The following is an 18434-nucleotide window of genomic DNA, read 5'->3' as shown; positions in this document are numbered from 1 at the left end:
TTCGAGGGTTTTTCTTTATCCCATAGGATTAGGTCATTTCCTCTGTATCAGTATGGAATCATCAATAATAAGAATTACCTTTGTATCAATAATAAAATTTTTGCCAAAATTGTATTGTCTTTCACTTAGTTTCTAATTAAAGACATTTATAAATTTGTACGTTAATAATGTTATCGCTATGCCATGTTGTCCTTATCATCATTTGAAAGACCAAATGGTTCCATGGAGCATTCGATTACCGAGGTAAGACAATAAAATTGAATACGCACCTCTTCTAAAATTATGACATCCATTAATTGACCATTCAAAGACACGTTTTCACTCTAGAAACTGATTCCATTGAGAAACTTAGTTGATTATGAGTCACATTTTTATATACTCTCTCCGTTCCACTTTAAGTGAATTATTTTTTTAATAGTTCCCTCTAAATGATACATTAATTTTGCAGTAGAATATGAATGTGCTGATTTAGTGCGGTAAGAGATCCACTCAATCAGATGATGCAATTTTGGTTGCAAATGGAAATCAAAATAATAGAAAAGAAGATGACGTGTTATATCAATTGTTCCAACTAACTCACTGTACTCACATTTTATTATAAAACCAAGATAAAAAAATAGGTCTCAATATACCACTGACTTTTCCAACTCACTATTCTGTACATTTCTTAAAGCATGCACCCACAATAAAAGTGACTCCTATTGTGGGACGGAGGGAGTATTTGATTGTCGAATACAACGCTCAGCGATTTATTATTATTATTATTATTATTATTATTTCAAAAATTATCTCCTAATATGTGACAATTTATTGTCCATTAGATTACAAGATCTTGTTGTTAAATTTGGTCTTTGTTATACATTTAAATTTTGTTCTGTCACTGTCCTAAATATGCGTTAGAATTTTGTTCGAACAAGAACTAAAAAAACACATGTACTTATTTAGATAATGGAGTAATAAAACAGTCAACAAGGTGGAGCTGGACCCCAAATTAACACCTGACAATTTAGTGGAGTGATACTATATAAAAATGAAGGCATGGAACGCCAAAAATCACCTGTATTTTTAACTAAACAATCATATCTTTACACATGCATGATAAATTAATAAGAAAGAACGCCACAAAACTACCGCTAGCCAAGAAAGAAACACGATAAAAATAAGCATCTATCGAAAAGGAGAACTAAGCAATAAAGACCTATAAATACCTTCACATTCTTCAAACCAAACACCAAAAACATCTGCAATCTATTTATCTTTCAAGCAATCTCTCTCACTCACGCACACAAACATTTTCTTAGAAACATATACAGGGTAAGATGGAAATGTGTCCACCACATGTTTCTGCAATGAAGAATGGCAAAAGCTTAGATGAAATTCGTAAATCTGCCACATTTCATCCTTCCATTTGGGGAGACTTCTTTCTCAAATATGATTCTGATTCTGTTAACACGGTACGTATGCTTTTACAAAACATAAATTGTTACAATTTCTTACTATGATTCTAATGTACTTATATTTGTGTAGAACATCACTGATGCTGAGCAAAGAGAACTCGCAAAGCAAAAAGAAATGGTCAGGAAAATGCTCTCTCAAACTCCAGACGATTCAACGCGTAAACTGGAACTCATCGATGAGATCCAGCGCCTGGGAGTGGAATACCATTTCACTACAGAAATTGAGGAATCCTTGAAATATATTCATGACAGTTACATGCAGCAAAACTGCAAAGACAATGATGATCTACGCATCGTAGCTCTTCGCTTTCGTTTGCTTAGACAACAAGGCTACAGCGTTCCATGCGGTAAGATTCCTAGCCAATTAAATTTTTGTTTGGAGATATATATATATGCTTACTACTTAGCATCTTTACTTCTACAGATGTGTTTTCCAAATTCACTGACGGTGAAGGAAATTATGAGGCGTCGTTGCAAAACGACGTTGAAGGATTGCTGAACTTGTACGAGGCGGCCCATCTTTTGACACACGGCGAAGGGATTCTTGACAATGCAATAGAGTTCTGTTCGTATAATCTTCAAGCTTCACTCCACAAGTTGGCTGATGTTTCTCTCTCTAAACGAGTCAACGAAGCTCTGGAGATGCCAAACCGTTGGAGTCTCACAAGATTGGGTGCCAGAAAGTTCATATCTGCATACCAAAAAGACGAGTCACATAATGAAATACTGCTGAATTTTGCAAAATTGGATTTCAACCTATTGCAGAAATTGCACCAGAGAGAGCTCAGTGATGCTACAAGGTACTTACATTTAATTATTGTATTTCTATAATTTGATTACATTTAATTAAATTTATATTTCATTTAATATAAATAGGTGGTGGAAGAAATTGGACGTAGTGAATAAAATGCCGCATGCAAGAGATAGGATTGCTGAATTGTACTTGTGGGTGTTAGGAGTCTTCTTTGAGCCATGCTATGCTAAAGCAAGAAGAATATTATTGAAATGCATTTCGATGGCTTCCATCGCCGACGATACATATGAATATGCAACACTAGATGAACTACGGATTCTAACAGAAGCTATTCAACGGTTAGCTATCAATTTTTTAAATAAATTTGACTAAAAAATACGTACTAATATTATTATCTTCTTTCAGTTGGGATGTTAATGAGACATTGGAGAATTCACCGCCATACATCCAAATGTTATACAGAAGCCTTATCAAAACATACACTGAAATAGAAGACGAAATGGAGAAAACGGGAGAATCATACCGCGTCCAATATGCAAAGCAAGAAGTATTAATTCATCCATCCGTTTTATTCATTGAGTTTGTTTACTATAACAAATTATTATTTTATTTTCTAATTAAAACACAAAAATATTTGCAGATGAAAAAGTTACTACAGTCATATTTTGACGAGGTGATATGGTTGTATAATGATAATTATATTCCAACTCTCGAAGAGTATTTGAAGGTCTCCGTAGTATCCGGTGGTTACATGATGTTGTCCACAACTTCTTTGGTTGGTATGGGAGATGACCAAGTTACCAAAAAAGATTTCGATTGGATTGTAAATGAACCTCTAATAGATCGAGCATCGGCATTATTAGCTCGATTGTTGGATGACTTAGTTGGAGATGAGGTATGTCGTATATATATCATTATTCTCCCTCGTCTCTTGGAAATAGTCATCTTTTGTCATTTCAGTTCGTCAACTATATTTTAATAACTTTTTCACCACAAATTACAATACTATTGACGTGGGGTATTACTATCACTAACACTACTTCAACTATTCTTTTTCTCGTGCAGTATGAGGAGAAGCCGTCGTCAATACACTGTTACATGACACAATATGGAATGTCAGAGGATGATGCTCGTGCTCAAATCAAACAACAAATGAAGAATGCATGGAAAGATATGAATCAAGAATGCCTTGAGCCGACACCGGTATCCATGCCAATCCTCATGCGCGTTATCAATCTGGCTCGAGCTGCCCAACTTATCTATTCCAATGGGGATTGCTATACCGATCCCAACAAAGCCAAAGAGTGGGTGAAGCTGTTACTTATCGAGGCCGTTCCAATTTGAAGATATGAATCTTGAAGTGTTATATCAAGCTTTTTCAATAAAAGATCACTGAAATAAATGAAGGCTAGCTATTTTGATAAAATAGTAAAGCCTGGATTTGTTTTTTGTAATGGAATCATCTATTTAAACAACATTTTATGTTTTGATCATTGTGATTTCCTCATATGCATCGTAACTTTAAGAATCTAATATATTTATAGTAAATCTTAATAATTTGGTAAGACTCATCATTTTCACTTGAGATCCTCTATCCAATTTTTTTGATGTTCTACGATTTTTGTCTTTCATTTTTCCTTCAATTTAAGATTCTACTACTTACGAATAAAATGTCATATCCTAATACGTGCATATCTATATGAAGTTCTCCATATCTTTATTAATTAGTTAATTAGTGATTTGTCATATCTTTTCCATATATGTTTAGGATATTTTCTTGTTCCTTAAGTTAGGGTATTTAGCATTATAAATAGATGTCATTGTTATTCTTTTCATTCAACGAATGAATGAATATATGAATTTACGTCTCTTTCTATTTTATTTTACGCACTTTGTTTAATCTTGAGTTGTCGACGGGAATATATAGACCAAAACAATTGTTCAGGAACAAAACCTAACATAATTAATACGTAACACCATTTTTTTTAACAAATGGACATGACAAAGTAATAGGCTCCAACGTCTAGGGTGCTAGGGTTTTGTAGAGCACTCGAACGTAAGAGAGATTGTAAAACACGAAACCTTAGTTTTGGGTGCTAGGGTTTTGTAGAGAATTTGTGAAGAGCAAAGGAATGAGAATAAGTTTTACTCTATTTCTTAATGAATAATTGTCCTAGGAATTCTAGTATTTATAGAATTCCAATCCTAGATGGTTCGACTCTCTTAATATGATTCAGAAAAGAATCAACAAAAACACCCAAAAAGACAAACATAGAGTGGGTCAGGTCGTGGGATATTTGCTTAGGCATGCCATGGTTATACATGGAAATCTTGAAAATGTCATAGGTCATTATACTCACACTAAACAATACGTTTTGGTGCACATTCAACAGTTTTATAAAAAATTAAAGTCAATTAATCCTACATATTAAATGTGTGAGATGCAACCGTCACAACTCGTAAGCCCAATCCGGAGGACCACAAGCGCTGAGCAGCCTGTAGCAGATAGGCCCAGTGCGAAGAGCCCAAGACAAAAATGCCAAACCCGAGCTCCACACCGATACCAAGATTATATGTGGGACTTTAGGATTAATTACTTTTGTTTTATTTATTTATCCCTCTGTCTCAGTATAACTGATTTATTTATAAACCTCTCTCCCGATTATTTTTTGTTGGTTCTTTTCCGCAAAAGAGAGTCGAACCAACCCTAGCGTCTATAAGTATAAATAAAAATTTGTCATTATTTTCGTTCTCTTGTCTCCTTCACGAGAAAACCCTAAAAATTGCATTAGTTTGCCGACGGAAAGACCCTAGCAGACTTACGCTCTATCTGATCACCGAGCCGAAGGCCGCCGATCACCCACGACATGTTAGGGAAATAACCTTTAATGTGTTAGCTTTTGGTCCATTAATTTAACTCGTTAGACAGGTCAAAATGCGTTTTACCGTTCATTTTTTTACTAAATTATGGACTAAAACCCTAATCCTGCCGTAGAATAGTAATGAGAAATTGGATGAAAATATACATATGATTGTATTTCTTATTGAATTAAAGAGACTCCATATTATAGTACCTAAATGCGGTTCGACTCTCATAATACGGTCCGGGAAAGAACCGACAAAGAAAACCCGGAACGGAGCTTGCAGATCGCTCAACTAATTAAATTACAAGACTCGATTCAACATAAATTAAATAAAATTAAGAAGCATGCATTAGTTTGAAAGGTCGAATGGCATGGCAATCATCCCACCATCCACAGCCAAATCAACGCCGGTGACAAACGCCGCCTCATCAGAAGCCAGAAACGCCACCGCATCCGCCACATTCTCGGCCGTGAGCGTCGCCCCTTTCAAACTCGTGTAGCGGCTGATATACTTGTCAACATCCGCCGGCGTCTCAATCCCCTGCTTTGCAGCAAGCGGCGTGAGCACCACACCCAACGACACGCTGTTCACCCGTATCCCGTGCTTCCCGAGCTGCAAGCTAGCCGACCGCATCAGCCCCAACACCGCCCTCTTCGACATCACATAGTCCGTCACGTTCACCGTCGCCTTCTCCGCCGTCGCACTCGCCGTGCAGACGATAGACCCTCTCGTCCCCAATTCCACCATCTTACGCGCCGCCTGCTTCACGCACACCGCCATGCCACGCGCGTTCACGTGCATCACGCGCTCGTATTCCAAAAAATCCAAATCCAGGATGGTCTGAGGGAGGCTGCTGACAGTACCGGCGTTGCTGATCATTACGTCGAGGCCGCCGTAGGTCGTCGCCGTCCATTCCACCATGGCCGCAACTTGTTCCTCGTCGGCCACGTCGCATTGGACGTAGCTGCAGCGCTGCAGGCCGATGGATTCGGCCACAGCGCGGCCCTTTTCGGGTTGGATATCGGCGATCACCACCGCCCGCGCCCCGTGATCGGCCAGGACTCGGGCGATGGTCTCGCCGATGCCGCTGGCGCCGCCGGTAACGATGACTACTTTGCCTTGAAGCTTTATCTTTATCGAATTGTTTGCCATATTTAAGATTTACTTATTTTTTATTTTTAAGTATCGATGATATGTTCTTAATCTTTCTCACACTATATATAAGATGGATCAATGACTCAAATGACACATTTGCCCTTCATCGCTTGGTTTGGGGAAAATAACGCTGGATATGTGGCGCTCTCCCAGCCGTGAGATTTTCAAATCGTGCGGTCCAGATCTGCTGGTTGTATGCTGGAATATTATTTATTTATATAATACTAATAAAAGAGTCAACAAGATTGAGCTTATACAATAGTACAACACCGGAACGCCATCTTATTTATTTAGTGGATACATATAAAAAATGAAGGCATGGAACGCCAAAAATATTAAATTATACAACCAGAGTCTCTAGACTTTCTACACATGCACTCAATTTATTGATAAATTAGTAAGAAAGAACGCCAAAAAACTACCGCTACCCAAGAAAGAAACATGATAAAAATAAGCATCTGTCTAAAATGAAAATTAATATAAATAGAAGATTATACAAAAAATTATTATAAATAGAAAACGTTTTTCATATTAATTATAAGAATAATTTTGTTCTTTATTTTTGACAATTTGGTTTCCAAAACTCTCCCATTTTGACTCTGTCTCTACTCTCTAGTTTTTGATCAAGTTATGTTGCACAAAGATCAGAATACAAGGTTAAGAAACAGATGAAAGGAATTAAGGTTGAGTGCAAAGACGTTATGTGTGGAGAAGTCGTAAGCCACCATCAGGCAGCATTTGTTTGTTATAGTTAGGGATGGGTAGGTACGGTATACCTTATCGAAACCACCATACCATATACCTTATCGTAAATACGGTATGCGGAAAAATCATACCTTTACCTTTTTGAAAACTATATATCTAGAATCATAAGAGAAATTTGAGAGAAAGGATCATATTATTGATCATCGAAAAATATGATTACAAAGATCTAAAAGGAGCTATTTATACAGAGAAGAAAAGCTAAGCTAAGAAGCAACACAACTAACTAATGAGCTAACTAATTCCCTTTCCACGTGTGCATGCTGACTAGATGCCAGCTCGATGACAGCTGGAGGAAGATATTCTCCAACCATGCATATTGCTTTCATGTTCGAACATCACCCGCATCTCACTATCTCTTTCATTTCAGCTTCTCAATTTCACTTTCATGCGGACTTGAATCTGCCAATTTCAACATACCTTACCAAAGTTTTCGGTATACCGAACTTCGGTATACCTTATTTTCGGTATGACGAATTTCCATACCGATACCGTACCTCATTTTCGGTATACCATGCCGAAGTTCGGTATACCTGACTTTCAACATCAATTAAAATAGAAAATTAGAGTTTTTAGAATATTATTTATATTTTATATTCCAACTATCGAAGAGTATTTGAAGGTCTCCGTAGTATCCGGTGGTTACATGATGTTGTCCACAACTTCTTTGGTTGGTATGGGAGATGACCAAGTTACCAAAAAAGATTTCTATTGGATTGTAAACGAACCTCTAATAGATCGAGCATCGGCATTATTAGCTCGATTGTTGGATGACTTAGTTGGAGATGAGGTATGTTGTATATATATCATTATTCTCCCTCGTCTCTTGGAAATAGTCATCTTTTGTCATTTCAATCCGTCCACTATATTTTAATAACTTTTTCACCACAAATTACAATACTATTGACGTGGGGTATTACTATCACTAACACTACTTCAACTATTCTTTTTCTCGTGCAGTATGAGGAGAAGCCGTCGTCAATACATTGTTACATGAGACAATATGGAATGTCGGAGGATGATGCTCGTTTTCAAATCGAACAACAAATGAAGAGTGCATGGAAAGATATGAATCAAGAATGCCTTGAGCCGACACCGGCATCCATGCCAATCCTCATGCGCGTTATCAATCTGGCTCGAGCTGCCCAACTTATCTATTCCAATGGGGATTGCTATACCGATCCCAACAAAGCCAAAGAGTGGGTGAAGCTGTTACTTATCGAGGCCGTTCCAATTTGAAGATATGAATCTTGAAGTGTTATATCAAGCTTTTTCAATAAAAGATCACTGAAATAAATGAAGGCTAGCTATTTTGATAAAATAGTAAAGCCTGGATTTGTTCTTTGTAATGGCATCATCTATTTAAACAACATTTTATGTTTTGATCATTGTGATTTCCTCATATCCATCGTAACTTTAAGAATCTAATATATTTATAGTAAATCTTAATAATTTGGTAAGACTCATCATTTTCACTTGAGATCCTCTATCCAATTTGTTTGATGTTCTACGATTTTTGTCTTTCATTTTTCCTTCAATATAAGATCCTACTACCTATGAATAAAATGTCATATCCTGATACATGTATATCTATATGAATATCCCCATAGGGTCATGATCTATGGCAAACACCTCTTAACCATATAACTAGAGAACAAATAATAACCACAAGATCAAAAAAATCAAGGGCTAATATTAATTTTCGAATTTAATGGGATATTAGCTCCCTCAATCACAAATTTACTCCATAATAACAAGTCAGGGGTATTATGGTCATTGTACAGCGAATTAAATCCAATTTTGAAAATTGAATTCAATTAGCGTCTCGTCTTCTTCTCTCCTCCTCTCTTCTCCTCGTCTCGTTGGCGTCGCCGTCGCAGTAGCAGGAATCGGACGCTGAATTGGGGAAAAAGGCGTCGCTGAAGGTGGAATTGGATGCTAGAGATGAGCGAATCCAGGTTTTGGAAAGGATTGTGGAGAAATTAGAATGAGAAGATTTGGCGGAGGAGGAAATGCATAGGTGCTTTGATGAGAAGGAGATGGTGATTAGGGAGATCGGCGGAATCACGGTTGATCACATGTATCTCCTTGGATACGAATTAAATGTATAGGTGCTTTGATGCATAGGTGCAGTTGATGATATGAAATGCATAGGTGCTTTGATGATAGGAATTAAATGTATTTGTGTGAATAGTAAGCAGGCTGCTGTTGTTGGTTTAATGGATTTGTATTCAATGAATTCGGCAAATTGATTTTCCGGCGAATGTGTGTAGAGAGAGAATCAGTGAACTGAATAGTTGATGTGTGTGTTTGTTTCCCACATTAGTGAAGTAAAATTAGAAGTAAAAAACTGAATCATTCTAATAGTGATGATATTTTAAACAATAGTGAAGTAAAATGAGAATAAGAGTGATGTGTTTTGTAAACAAGAGTGAAGTAAAATCAGAACAAGAGTGATGTGTTTTGTGAACAACAGTGAAATAAAATCAGAATAAGAGTGATGTGTTTTGTGAACAAGAGTGAAGTAAACTCAGAATAAGAGTGATGTGTTTTGTGAACAAGAGTGAAGTAAAATCAGAATAAGAGTGATGTGTTTTGTGAACAAGAGTGAAGTGAAATCAGAACAAGAGTGATGTGTTTTGTGAACAAGAGTGAAGTAAAATCATACTAAGAGTGATGTGTTTTGTGAACAAGAGTGAAGTGAAATCAGAACAAGAGTGATGTGTTTTGTGAACAAGAGTGAAGTAAAATCATACTAAGAGTGATGTGTTTTGTAAATAACAGTGAAGTAAAATCGTAATAAGAGTGATGTGTTTTGTAAACAAGAGTGAAGTAAAATCAGAATAAGAGTGATGTGTTTTGTGAACCAGAGTGAAGTGAAATCAGAACAAGAGTGATGTGTTTTGTGAATAAGAGTGAAGTAAAATCAGAATAAGAGTGATGTGTTTTGTGAACAAGAGTGAAGTGAAATCAGACCAAGAGTGATGTGTTTTGTGAACAAGAGTGAAGTAAAATCATACTAAGAGTGATGTGTTTTGTAAATAACAGTGAAGTAAAATCGTAATAAGAGTGATGTGTTTTGTAAACAAGAGTGAAGTAAAATCAAGCTAAGAGTGATGTGTTTTGTAAACAAGAGTGAAGTAAAATCATAATAAGAGTGATGTGTTTTGTAAACAACAGTGAAGTAAAATCGTAATAAGAGTGATGTATTTTGTAAACAAGAGTGAATTAAATCATGCTAAGAGTGATGTGTTTTGTAAAACTAAAATCCCCCAAATTCCATCAAATAATGAACTCACTGTGACATTTCATCAAACACATACTGTGCTCATATTAATATACATCTATTCTTCTTTATCTTACAATGAATCTAACCGAAAGATTTATAGGAAACAAAAAAACAATAACAAAATTTACGAATAATCAAAAATACCAACTCTCATTTCCTGATCAATGTGCATTTACAACATTCATTCCCTTAATCTACATTGACACACCAATATTCATTTCATACTTTTTGTATATATTACAAAAGCATAGCCATGAGCAATATTCAACGTAATTGCTGTGTAGTGACAATATTCGACGCCGGCAGCGACACATCCATCCGCGCCCTGAAATGCAGCACCACCGTCGGCACCTTCACCTCCGTCTTTACGGATAGATCGAAGCACGTGTCGAAGAGTGAGAACTCCGAATCATGCTTCAGATGATGAGTTAACCGTCCAGGCAGCGATCGCCGGATGTTCCTCACCTCCCTCGCCGCACTTGGTCGCAGTTCCATAAAATTAACCGTCCAGGCAGCGATCGCCGGATGTTCCTCACCTCGCTCACTTGGTCGCAGATTTGGAAATATAAGGAACGAAAATGCTTAACTAATTTTAATCTCATAATGAATTTCCAAAACTACCCTTGATCTATTTTATATAATTAAAATAAATAATATTTGTTCCATTAAGATGTGTGGCTGAGATTTGTTCTCTAGTTATACACTTAAGATTAGTTATACATTGATCACTACCCTATCCCCATATCTTTATTAATTAGTTAATTAGTGATTTGTCATATCTTTTCCATATATGTTTAGGATATTTTCTTGTTCCTTAAGTTAGGTTATTTAGCATTATAAATAGGTGTCATTGTTATTCCTTTCATTCAACGAATGAATGAATATATGAATTTACGTCTCTTTCTATTTCATTTTACGCACTTTGTTTAAGCTTGAGTTGTCGACGAGATTTTGCCTCCTGGGACTTCTCTTTTATCGTCTCCGGCATCTTGATAAGGAAATTACCCTTATCAAATTGGTGCTTTCATCCTCGAACTCATGGCCGAAGTCAATCTTCGTTAATGGCCGGAGATATCGCAAGCATCCGAAGACTTGCAACTGAATTCAATAGCTGCAACGTTGGAATATATCCTCGCTTGGCATGCTCGACTCGAGACCAGATTGATTGAGCATAAGCGTAGGGCAGCAGCCACGCTCCCTCCGTTGCGCCCAGAACCTGACCCCCCGGACGGCCCCCCGCTGTATGCCGTTGCACAGCAGCCTTACCAGCCATCGACTTCTTACCAACAAGAGATATACCCGCTGCACCAAAACCTTTCCACCGGCTACACCAACTATGCTGTGACAGATCCATACATGTTGTCGGCGACCACGTTGCAACAGCTGTACGCTGCACAGCATACCCAGCAATACCTGTAGTTGTCGTCGTCCTACCAGCCACCGCCCGACACAGGCGGATTGCCCTACGGATTGCCACAGCCTAATCGCCAAGACCCTATTTCAGTGTGGTTTCCGAGGGAGCAACCCAATGTCAGCATACCCACTTGTTGGGATGCTACTGACTGTCGTGTCTCTAGCCTCCTACCACCAGCACAACAGCTCATGTACTGGCAGCAACCACACCAGCTCAGCATGCCCTTGCTAGAGGATCCGACACCACCGCGACAGCCTGGCCCAGCACTAGCCTTTGGGCTGCCGATCTCCACCGTACCGCGACCTTATCGACCCATGACAGCTTCGTAATTGGCCTCTAAGCCGCATCCACAAGTGGTGCCGAGCTCAATGTTAACTGAGTGGGAAACCAATATGCATGAAAGGGAAGAGAAAACAAAGATTCAAGTCCTTGTTGATGAGCACAAGCCTCCATTGGAGACAACAAAGAAGGGAAGGTTATGTAAGGATGAGCATAGACCAGAACATGAAGAATTGGTTTTAAAAAAATATGTTTATCCATGTGCATTTGTAGGAGATGTAGTTGCACATGGCCTTCCAAAAGGTTTGAAGGAAAATTCTTTTGACGGGAAAATTGATTCAAATATTTCCGGTGATACTAACAAGCAGTCCAAGAAAGCTAAGGAGTTCTTTTCCACCATGGATGTGCTTAAGATACTTCATCAGTTTTGTGCACGACTTGAGCAAATGCACAGTTTTGATCCAGGAGGGGATACCTCGCTAAAGCTTTTGTTCGCCACATTCTTCGTTTTGTCGTGGTTCCCACCTTGAGGGCAAGATGGATTTTAACCGCGGTGGAGATGATACGTGAATATCTATATGAAGATCCCCATATCTTTATTAATTATTTAATTAGTGATTTGACATATCTTTTCCATATGTGTTTAGGATATTTTCTTGTTCCTTAAGTTAGGGTATTTAGCCATATATATAGGTGTCATTGTTATTCCTTTCATTCAACGAATGAATGAATGTATGAATTTACGTCTCTTTCTATTTTATTTTAAGCACTTTGTTTAAGCTTGAGTTGTCGACGGGATTTCTCCTCCCGGGACTTCTCTTTTATCTCTTTTATCGTCTCCGGCATCTTGATAAGAGAATTACCCTTATCATATCCCAAACTCTCTAACCTATACATTGTACTTAATAGCCAAAATTAAGTAAATGTAGACCAACCATATAAGATAACAAACGAAAATCCTTTATATATATCAAATAAATATGAACGCCCACATTTATCAGATATATATGGCTGACTATTAATTTTTGACTAAACCGTTAATATAGACCAAAACAATTGTTCAGGAACAAAACCTAACATAATTAATACGTAACACTAAACACTGATTACCGTGCGATTTTGATAGGGTTTACCTATCAAAGTAGTTATTTGAGTGAAAGAGACGTGAATTTTGAGAGAGATTAGAGAGAAATCGGTTTCTCCAAGAGGGAGAACCGTAGGGAGAGAATGATAAATATTAATTTAATTCATTCTGCTTAATAATATTGAAAGACTCCACATATATTTATAATATGTGTGGTACAAAAAGATCTCCTATAAACTAGGAAAGTAAATCAAAGCAAATCAAATCCTAACTACTAGGGAAAGTAAATAAAATCATAATAACTAAATAATACTAAAACATAAATAAACTAAATAAATATACGGAGAGAATATCAGCTCCCTTCCGGAATAAAATAGAATATCAGGTCCCTATCAGATTTCTCATTTCTTCACTTTGGCTCCATTCTTGCTACTTACTTTTGTTTTATTTCTCAATCCATGACTTACGAAGTAAAATACCCTAAATATGAGTGTATAAATGTATAAAAGCTCATGAAACCTAAAGAGAAAAATATTAAACTACAATGCATGAAGTATAATAAAAGAGTTTCTGGTTTATCTAAAGATAATTCTTACTATTATTGATGATTCCATACTAATATAGTACAATTTTGGGCAAATTACCTGATCCTATCGGTTCAAATAAAAGCATCAAGGGAAATGAACCGAAAAGAAAAACCCTTGAAGGAGTCTACGACTCTGCAAAAGAAAATACCATTACAATTCCTTACTATTGCTTCTCATATGGAGTGGCCACCACATGTAAATTTTGTATTCTTGAAGCTGTGTTTCCAATATTTTCAATCATATCAAAATCCTCAGCCTTGACACCTTCTGGAAGATTCCAATCGAAGTGGTAGAGCAATTGAGCCAGCGGCGACTCCACGGCGGCCAAACCGAACGTCGTCCCCGGGCATATTCTTCTCCCAATTCCAAATGGCATGTACTTAAAATCACTACCTAGGAAACTCAGTTCTTCATTCTCGAATCTCTCGGGCTCAAACGTCTCCGGATCTTTCCAGTACCTCGGGTCTCTCTGCATCGCCCAAATGTTTACCATCACCATTGATCCAGCCGGTATGGTGTATCCATCGATTACATGCTCATCGATGCAAGCCCTAGGCAGCATCGGAGCCGGTGGGTGCAGCCTCAGAGTCTCTTTAATCACCAGTTTTAGGTATTTCATATCCGTGCTTTCTTCATTGTTCCCTTTCATAGCTTGTCTTACTTCAGCTTGTACCTTAGCCATCACTCGAGGGTGCCTCAACAACTCAACCAACGTCCAATCAACAGTTGATGCTGACGTATCAGTTCCAGCCGTAAACATATCCTGTATTTTATTAAATACTGAACATTAGTACTATTTGGTGAATTAAATCAATTCCACTAATAGATAGTATATATATATATATATATATATATATATATATATATATATATATATATATATACTCCATCCGTCCCGGATAATTCGTCTCACTTTGACCGGGCAGGGGTTTAAAGAAATGTAATGAAAAGTGAGTTGAAAAAGTTAGTGGAATGTGAGTCCTACTTTTATATATTAGTTTTATAGTAAAATGTGAGTAGAAATGAGTTAGTAGAATATGGTGTCCACTACAAAAAATGGTAAAAGTGAAATGAGACAATTATGTGGGGCGGACCTAAATGGAAAAATAAGACAAATTATCCGGAACTAAGGGAGTATATATTACTTACAAACAAAACAGCCTTGATGTTGTTGTCATCAATTGGATACTGGAGCTGGCCTTCTTCCTTAGCCCTAAGAAACACATCAACCAAATCCTCACTCCCAAACTCCGAATTCCCCAATCTCCGGCCACCGGATTCCGCCCGGTTACTTCTATGGCGAGCGATGACATCATCCAAAATCGCATCGAGCCTGCGTCGCATCACCCTCATCAGCCACAGCTTCCTCCAGCTCATCACGCCGGCGATTCTAGAAGACGGGAACAGATCCACGATCTCAAAGCCTCCGACCATCTTGAGCGAATCCGCCATCGTCTTCAGCAGCATCTCGCTATCCTTGCACGCAGCGCCAAAGGCAGCCCGGCAAGTGACAGAGCTCGCCATTGCAAACAACTTCTCAGTGATATTAACAGCGCTTCCAGAAGATTCGCGCAACGAGTTGACCAAGCGAGCTGACTCGTCTTCTCGAATCGATTGGAACAAACGCACCATTTTGGGGCTGAAGAGTTCATTGATGCAGAGCTTCCTCATCTGGCGCCAGTAACCGCCGCAGGGGCTGAAGCCGAGGTCGGTGCGGTCGTACCACATGATCTTGCTCGCCACGCTCTGAGGCCGCTCCGCGAAGCCCGGGTCGAGATCTTTTAGCATCTTTTTCGCCATCTCTGGAGACGAGACAACGATGGCGTTGGACTCCCCGAGCTTGAGGTGCATCAAGGGGCCGTGCTCGTCCGATAGATCTTTGAAGCAGCGGAAGGGAGGATCGCTCATTTGGTGCAGGTTTCCGATTATAGGAAGTTTTTTAGGGCCAGGTGGCAGCAATTTCGTCGACTTTCTATTTTTGGAATTTTTCCATTTATTGAAGGAGAAGAAGAAGATTATAAGAGGAAGAATGAGAGTTGCAACGGTTGTAATTAGGCCAACCATGTTTTTTGCTTTTCGAAGGAATACTTAATATTTAGAGAGAATCGATGGTTTGGTGTTTGGTTTGAAGGATATGAAGATATTTATAGGTCTTTGTTGGTCCAAAGTCTACTCTAAAAAAAAATATTAATTGTTACTGTTACGGACGTTCTCCGCAACGGCTCCGTGATCTTCCTTCTCGACGGAACCACGAGCAATTTCCACGACAAGCTCGCGGAAACTGACCGAAAACCTTGCTGATTTGGTGGACGTTTTCCACAAAGCAACAAGAAACGTAAAGATAATTGCTTGTTTCACAAGATAGGTTTAGGGAAAATATTTCATTCATAAAAATAATGTGTTGATGAAATACCCTATTTTATACTAGAAACCCTAGGGCGGTTCGACGTAACCTAATTCATCCGGGAAAGAACCGCAAAGAAAACCCGAACGGGGCTTATAAATCAGGCCCGACTCAACAGTAAGTAAATTAATGTTTCAAAAATACTAAAACATAAAAGGAAAGAAATAAAAAGGAAACAAAAAGAATCGGCTAACTCTTGAACTTGTTCGGCGCCTTGAGCTTGTCTCTTGGTCTCAAGGATCTCTTCGTCACAGTCAACTCTTCACTTCGGTCATTCACGCATTGCGTCGTGCTGCTCGGCTGCGTCGTGCTGCTCGGCTCCGGACGCGCTGCGTCGTGCTGCTCGGCTGTTGTGGCCTCCAGCTCGGCATGCTCCAGCTCGGTACGCTCCAGCTCGGCAGGCTCCAGCTCGGCATGCTCCAGCTTGGCACGCTCCTCTGTTGTTGCGTCTGGTGTCGGGGTTCTCGTATCAACCCCCCCTCCGTTAAAAATCGCCTTGTCCACAAGGCGAACCTCCGGGAACTGCCTACCAATCGCCTCAATCGGCTCCCACGTTGGCGTGGACGCATCATCGTCCCACTGCACCAGGCATTGCTTCTCTGGTCGGCCCTCGCGCCAACTAACGCGTTCTTCCAGCAGCGCTACTGGCCGTGCCACCGGCCTATTCCCAACAAATTCTGGTGGGAGCTTTACCCCGTCAACATCGCCGTCCCCTGCCACAAACTCGCGCAACAAACTTACGTGAAACACGTTGTGGATCCTACTACCCTCGGGAAGGCGCAATTTGTACGCCACGGGACCAACTCTCTCCAACACCTCGAATGGCCCATAGAATCTTGGAGCTAGCTTAGCCGATAGAGGCTTGGCAACCGAGTGTTGACGGTAGGGCTGCAGCTTAAGCCAAACCACATCACCTACTTCGAATTCCGCATGGCGTCGGTGGCGATTTGCCACAACTGCCATCCTCTGTTGTGCGCGCATGAGGTTGCGGCGAAGGGTGACCAACAACTCACCTCGTTGTTTGATAATATCCGCCACGTTGGGTGGTGTCTTTGCCGATGGCGGGGATGCAACCAGGGACGGTGGCTCACGCCCATACAAGGCGCGATAAGGCGACGTGCCCAACGCAGAATGGTGAAAACAATTAAGAGCTAACTCCGCCCATGGTAGAAAATTCGTCCACTTTGAGGGCTTGTCGGATACAAATGCCCGCAAATACTGTTCCAAACCTCGATTTCGGACTTCCGTCTGTCCGTCTGATTGCGGATGGTAGGCCGTAGAGAATTGGAGTTTGGTTCCACTTAACCGCATCATTTCCTCCCAGGTCGCATTAAGGAACACCGAATCCCTATCCGAAACCAAGGTCTTAGGGAACCCATGGTGTCGCACCACTGTATTCACAAATAGCTGAGCCACGCGGAGAGCATCGAATTTTGTGGGAAGGGGAGCAAAATGAGCGTACTTAGAGAGCCTATCCACCACCACCATGACGACCGTATATCCCCGGGATTGTGGAAGGCCGGTGATGAAATCCATCGAGACATCCTCCCAAACCTGCGATGGGACCGGAAGCGGCTGCAATAACCCTGCCGGCTTGCGCGTCGAGTACTTCGTCGTTTGGCACACCACACATTCATTTACAAAGGCCACCACCTCTTTACGCATCTTTGGCCAATAAAACCCCGCCGCCAAAAGACGGAAAGTTCTCTCGTGGCCAGGATGGCCTGCCGCCGGCGAGCAGTGGTGCTCCCGCAGTAACAACCTTCTCGTCGTGGACTCCGCACTCACGAGCACCCTGCGATGATAATAGATGAGGCCATCTGCCCATGATAAATGCGAGGGGGCGTCACCCGCCTTAATCTTCGCCGTTAGTTCGACCAGGTCGGGAAGTGATGCGGTCTCCTCCTGCAGCACGCGCATTACATCCAGCACGGGCTTGGCGAGAGTGACCAGTAGCTGGTCGTCAGCGATCAGCGTCGCGGCTGCGCTGGGCGGGGTCTCCGTCGGGGGTCCTTCGGACTGCTCCCCCAGCGGGTCATACTGGCGGGACAATGCGTCTGCCGCCTTATTTGTGATCCCACGCTTATATTCGATCACAAATTTGTACCCCATAAGTTTCCGGACGTACAGCTGTTGGTCCGGTGTCTGCACCACCTGCTGCAACAATTCTTATGTAATTTTTCAATAAATTTGGTGCATGTGTAAAGCTATGGTTGTTTAATTAATATCCGAGTGATGTTTGGCGTTCTATTTTTTATATGATTCCATTAAATAAATTAGATGACTTGTCTCTGTCGGAACATCATAGTATTATTTTACTATAAGGTGATTTTTGGGGTTTAGATTTTTGGGGTTTAGTTATGTATAAGCTCCATTTTGTTGAC

General features: G+C 39.9%; 3 protein-coding genes across 3 annotated transcripts; 1 reads left to right on the top strand and 2 right to left on the bottom strand.

Moving 5' to 3' along the window:
• Positions 1-1252: 1252 nt before the first annotated feature.
• LOC121757303 (bicyclogermacrene synthase-like) lies at positions 1253-3640 on the top strand. Its single transcript, XM_042152841.1, has 7 exons — positions 1253-1454; positions 1528-1804; positions 1882-2257; positions 2334-2549; positions 2617-2758; positions 2852-3106; positions 3277-3640. Exons 1-7 carry the CDS (start codon positions 1320-1322, stop codon positions 3553-3555), a joined length of 1680 nt encoding a protein of 559 aa, XP_042008775.1. The 5' UTR covers positions 1253-1319; the 3' UTR covers positions 3556-3640.
• Positions 3641-5221: 1581 nt separating this feature from the next.
• Positions 5222-6244, bottom strand: LOC121757304 ((+)-cis,cis-nepetalactol synthase NEPS3-like). Its single transcript, XM_042152842.1, has one exon. The coding sequence runs from the start codon at positions 6226-6228 to the stop codon at positions 5425-5427; it is 804 nt and encodes a 267-aa protein (XP_042008776.1). The 5' UTR covers positions 6229-6244; the 3' UTR covers positions 5222-5424.
• Positions 6245-13809: 7565 nt separating this feature from the next.
• On the bottom strand, positions 13810-15569 carry LOC121759080 (premnaspirodiene oxygenase-like). Its single transcript, XM_042154582.1, has 2 exons — positions 14796-15569; positions 13810-14409 (listed from the first exon to the last, which is right to left on the bottom strand). Exons 1-2 carry the CDS (start codon positions 15552-15554, stop codon positions 13810-13812), a joined length of 1359 nt encoding a protein of 452 aa, XP_042010516.1. The 5' UTR covers positions 15555-15569.
• Between the last annotated feature and the right edge of the window lie 2865 nt (positions 15570-18434).

This window comes from Salvia splendens, chromosome 12, assembly GCF_004379255.2.
Source record: "Salvia splendens isolate huo1 chromosome 12, SspV2, whole genome shotgun sequence".
NCBI lineage: Eukaryota > Viridiplantae > Streptophyta > Magnoliopsida > Lamiales > Lamiaceae > Salvia > Salvia splendens.
This window is presented reverse-complemented; position numbering and strand designations above follow the sequence as displayed.

Bases quoted from the DNA above. Each gene is read 5' to 3' on its own strand.
- LOC121759080 (XM_042154582.1), bottom strand. From the start codon at position 15,554: ATGAGCGATCCTCCCTTCCGCTGCTTCAAAGATCTATCGGACGAGCAC. The intron at 14,410-14,795 runs GTAAGTAATATA...AATAAAATACAG, and splicing joins ACATCAAGGCTGTTTTGTTT to GATATGTTTACGGCTGGAAC.
- LOC121757304 (XM_042152842.1), bottom strand. From the start codon at position 6,228: ATGGCAAACAATTCGATAAAGATAAAGCTTCAAGGCAAAGTAGTCATC.
- LOC121757303 (XM_042152841.1), top strand. From the start codon at position 1,320: ATGGAAATGTGTCCACCACATGTTTCTGCAATGAAGAATGGCAAAAGC. The intron at 1,805-1,881 runs GTAAGATTCCTA...TTACTTCTACAG, and splicing joins AGGCTACAGCGTTCCATGCG to ATGTGTTTTCCAAATTCACT. The intron at 3,107-3,276 runs GTATGTCGTATA...TTTCTCGTGCAG, and splicing joins ATGACTTAGTTGGAGATGAG to TATGAGGAGAAGCCGTCGTC.